Source organism: Alligator sinensis, unplaced genomic scaffold, assembly GCF_000455745.1.
Source record: "Alligator sinensis unplaced genomic scaffold, ASM45574v1 scaffold131_1, whole genome shotgun sequence".
NCBI lineage: Eukaryota > Metazoa > Chordata > Crocodylia > Alligatoridae > Alligator > Alligator sinensis.
The window spans coordinates 3,262,817-3,267,442 of NW_005841830.1; the positions used below are offsets into that span (position 1 = coordinate 3,262,817).

At 43.2% G+C, this 4,626-nt stretch overlaps 1 protein-coding gene across 1 annotated transcript in view; it reads right to left on the bottom strand.

Moving 5' to 3' along the window:
- Positions 1-4,620, bottom strand: part of PPP1R21 (protein phosphatase 1 regulatory subunit 21) — a 38,514-nt gene extending 33,894 nt beyond the window's left edge. The window contains exons 1-3 of the mRNA XM_025202674.1: positions 4,587-4,620; positions 2,354-2,422; positions 1,229-1,375 (exon numbers count right to left, since the gene is read on the bottom strand). Of these exons, the coding sequence (XP_025058459.1) occupies positions 1,229-1,363 (135 nt within the window). The 5' untranslated portion in view covers positions 1,364-1,375; positions 2,354-2,422; positions 4,587-4,620. The remainder of the gene's footprint in view (positions 1-1,228; positions 1,376-2,353; positions 2,423-4,586) is intronic.
- Between the last annotated feature and the right edge of the window lie 6 nt (positions 4,621-4,626).

The window sequence follows — 4,626 nt, forward strand, 5'->3', positions numbered from 1 at the left end:
CCCCCGAAGCCATATTTCTGTCCTGCACCCCGCCCCAGCTGGGCAGCACCTGCTCCCTCCTTCACCGCAGGGGGCACTGATCTGCACCCCACACGCCCTTCTCTCCCCCCTCCCCTTCCACCACAACGGACTTACCAGCTGCACGCAAGTCTATCAGAAATCAAACTGGAATCAGCCAATATGCCTCCTTAAAAAAAATCGGCCATCAGCATTGGCCCAAAATATCTGTATCGGTGCACCCCTAACAAAAATGCAACTTAGCTTGGGCGTAGATTGCCATATACAACCTCTAGTGGGGTTCTTACACCTTCCTCTATTTGCCTGTGACAAGACCTTGGATTTTCAATTATTTCATAGATATTCTATAGACATTAGGGCTGGAAGGGACTTTGGAAGATCATCGAGCCCAGCCCCCTGCCCCAGGAGCAGGAAGTCAGCTAGGGTCAAAGGATCCCAGCAAGATAGGCATCCAAATGTTTCTTAAAGGAGTCCAGAGTAGGTGCTTGCACCACCTCTGGAGGCAGTCTATTCCAGGCCTTGGGGGCTTGGACAATAAAGACGTTTTTCATTATGTCCAGCCTAAAACGGTCTTGCAGGAGTTTGTGATCATTTGACTCTGTCATCCCTTGGGGCGCTCTGGTGAACACAGAGTTCTGGTGAAACAGAGTGAGGAGTTTGCACACACAATAAGAATGCGTGCTCACATCTGAAGGCAGATGTCTGACTTCAACTGAATTAAGTTTAAAGATGATAAACTGCACCCTGAACTGCATTTATTTGAATTCTCTGAGACTAGCAACCTAATATACAAAAAAGGTATTTTATTGCTCAATTATTTTGCCTTGCAACTACAGCACAGAGCCAATGGACATCTGTAAAATGAGTATAAGTTCTAAGTCAACTATTATGTTTGAAAATGATACAGATTAAGTTTAGGGTATTCTGAGTAACTTGATATGACAAAATTATTGTAGTTTATTTTAGACAGATGTCTAAATGTTCCTATCCAGTGAAGCAGTAATGTACCAATTGCTTCTTCTATGAAATCCCCATACAGTGCAGGGGACACAAAAAAAAAATAGATCTGGGAAGCAGAAACTCACAAGGGGAGGAAGAGGGAGGGACGTAGTTTTAGGTCTATCACTAAGATGCTGATGAAAATAAGACTAATAAAAGGAAAGCAAAGCACATTTTGCTTTAACTATACGGTTTAAAATCAGACATCTACCTTGTTTTTTTTCCCCTTGGCTTCACTTAAGGCAAGTTCATCTTGAAGTAGTTCCACTCTCTTGGCAAGCTGCTGATTTCGAAATGTCAAACTGTCCATTTCTTGTTGCAGTTTCCTCAGTGATTGATCCTTCATCTTCAGTTGCTCCTGTATTAACATACAAAGTTTCATCAAGCCACAAGGATCTCTGTGAAGCTTTGAGAGAGTAATTTTCAAGCTACCAAGCTACTTAATTAAAGTGTCGTAGTTATAACATATTGTAGGTGCCTAGTTCTGGACCTCAAAAAAAAAGTTATACAATTGCCTAGATTATGCAAGTATCTGAACACCGCATAAGCAATGCTCATTAACATAATGCAAAGGCTGTGATGCCAGAAGTCCAGAAACTCTCTCTCATCATTTTCAAGACTTTTAATGGTCAGTTTCAAAGCCGACATGAAAAGCCTGGAAAATGAAGGGACAGAGTCAGTTTTAGGACCCGACTCCTTTCAACTTTAAGGCTTCTAACAGGGGCTATTTGACAGATTCTTCTCATACTCCAGTTCTCTACGTAGGAATGAAAGGGATTATATTAAAGCAGAAATAAGGCTAGAAAGTGCTATGTATGCAGTCATGCACTTATCCAATAGGTAGGTTACCAATGCTTGTTACAATGCAACCAATGGATTAAAAAAAGATGGGACTAGCATTTTCTTGTGCAGTTAGGTACTTACCCAGCGTCCATACAAGTGAAGTACACTATACATGAAATCTAAGATTCAAAAGAAATTCCTCTGTTCACATTGCTTGTTGATTGATGATTTAACAGAAAAGGGCAAACTTTCTCCAGGGAGCTGTATTTTTTTTTTTTTTTTTTTAAGTAGAGAATTTTACTCCCTCGTGCCTCCAAAGGGTACTGCAAATGGATGCTTCTTAATTCAAATGATTCAAATGGACATCTTCCTAGTGACTACACTATCAGCATCTACTTTACAGGAGTAGTAGAATAGTTGCAGACAATAAATTTAGTGAATCAAGCTTTTGTTTAAGAGGATGTAAGAATACTACTCTGCAGGAGCACCATCAATGGAGTATCCTATTCCTCAAGATTTAGTGCCATTTAAGAAAATTATTTTGGAAGAGTACCTTTAGAGATGCAGAATTTGCTTGCTCATCCACAACACCTTTTTTTAGCACCTGGTTCTGCGCCCGAAGCTGAAAATAAAAAGGTGTAAATCATTAACCTGGGCAGGAAGAAATAAACATACAACTCATATTAACAACTTGAAAGCATGTGTTTTCTTTCAGAAAACATGAAATAGTGCCCTTTGGAAAGTCTTATTAGTTCCATTACCAACATGCTGTTGTAATAAGGCTAAAAAAAGTATAAAGACAAGCACAAGCCATTTTTTCTTGCCATTTCAGGGAACAAGTTATTTTATCTTCCCTCTCCATCAGGCCGTTCTTAAACAGGATATATTAACCTTACTAACAAAACACTTTAAAGTGTGGTTACAGTCTGAATGAACAACTACGGAAAAAATGGCACCTTCTTCCTCAGTTTCATTTCTGCTTCTACTTTCTCTTGACCCTACAAATACTGCTGACAGAATGAGGTTGAGTTTATGTCAGTCTCATCTTTTGGCAGAAGTGTTAGCTGAATCCTAATTGCAAAATGCATGTTAACAGTAGTAATTCATGATCCAAAGAAAGCAGAGCTTGACTTAACATTTCAGAGCAAATCTGCAGGGCTTAGAAGAAAAAAATAAACCTTTTATACTTTTATTTATGAAGTTAAGCAGTTTGAGTTAGGAGTCACACATGCCAAAATGGAGTACCACAACGCCCATTTTCTAGCCACTTCATACAGGGTATCTCGACTATTTAAAAGCATCCCAATTTCCTATTCCTTAGTAACTACTCTGATTATGGCTTTTTCAACAGCAGTTTTCACTCATTTAATATATCTCCATGTCCAGCTACTGGAGACAATAAATTAGGATGGTTTGCCCCCCACTTGGGAAGGCCGCTAGCAGAGGTCTCAGAAGGTGTGAATTTGCAGAAAGTGGCGATTTCCAAATTGCTGGATCTAAAGCCTGAACATACTTCAGAAGTTCAGGGACAGTGCTGTGCAGCCTAGTCTTCTGCCCTGTTCTGTTCCCTGCAAGTTGATCAAGCAGCAGAAAAGAAAGGAAAGTCAACTGCAAGTTCCATACTAGAGAAAATGCAAAGCATAATGATGTTGCAGCAGGCACGGGCAGGATCCCATTCTTCTATGCCACAGCAACCGGTGCAGGAGAATGTCAGGCATGGAAGTGGAATACCTGGGTCACACTTTACTCAGCTGGTGAGTGAGCTGTTACAAGTTAAAGCCCCTGGCACAGGCTGAGTTAGGGTGTCAGGAGATTACATGACACAACAGATCTCAAATTGTTTCTCCTATCCTCTCTCCTGGACTGCCCTCTGTGGAAAAATAAAAAAAAATCCTTTCCTTAGGCACTCCTTAAGAAGCACCAATCAATGCCCTACCCTGCTCTCCCTGGGGCTTTCACTGCACAAGGAAACAGACAATGCGTCACCCTGGGTGATCAACTCTCCTCTCTCATCTGCAATAAAATCAGACAGCCAATAGGGAAATTACTGAACAGCAGTAGTAGAGAAGAGATAGTACCTGACAGAGTGCTCCCAAACTGTACTGATCCCCAAGAAACACCAGTGGGGATTGAGGGGGAAGAATATGCCCAGGCTCCTTTCTATGAAAGAGCTCGCCAAAATGCCTATCCTGCTGCTTTCAAAGAGCCTTCAGGAACACAACTTCAACTCATGTCCCAATAAAAAACAGCAAGGCCCCAGGTGGGACTCTAAACAAGGAGACGATGGTGAAGTGGTAAAGGCAGACCAGAAACTCAGAAGACCTGGCCTGGTTCTGGATCTGCCACCAACTTGGGACAGGTCATTTACTCCCCAGGGACTTGGGGAAGGGACAGTCCTCAGGTCAATCTGCAGAGACAGAGATAACAATGCTCCCTGGGTCAGAGGGGAAAAGGAAAGCACATGCTAAAATCCCTGAGATGCTTAGATGCTCCAGAAATATGAGCAATATGAAACACACACAAATATCAGCGCTGGAAGGGACCTCCGGAGGTCTAGTCCAGTGGTTCTCAGCCTTGTTTGTACCAGGAGCCATTTGTCAACATGGATGAGCAGTCCTGACTCAGTGCCCCTCACTCCCAACCCACTGCCTCCCGCCCCGCGTGTGTGGGGCAATAGGGCGGCGGGGGCGAGGGGCGTTCGCATGATGTCATCGCGGCCCCGGCGGACTCCCGGGGCACTAGCGCCCCGCCCCGGCAGCGGGCGCAGGCGGGGAGAAGGGCGCTACCTTGGAGTACTCCTGGGCCAGCTTCTGGTACTTTCCCTGC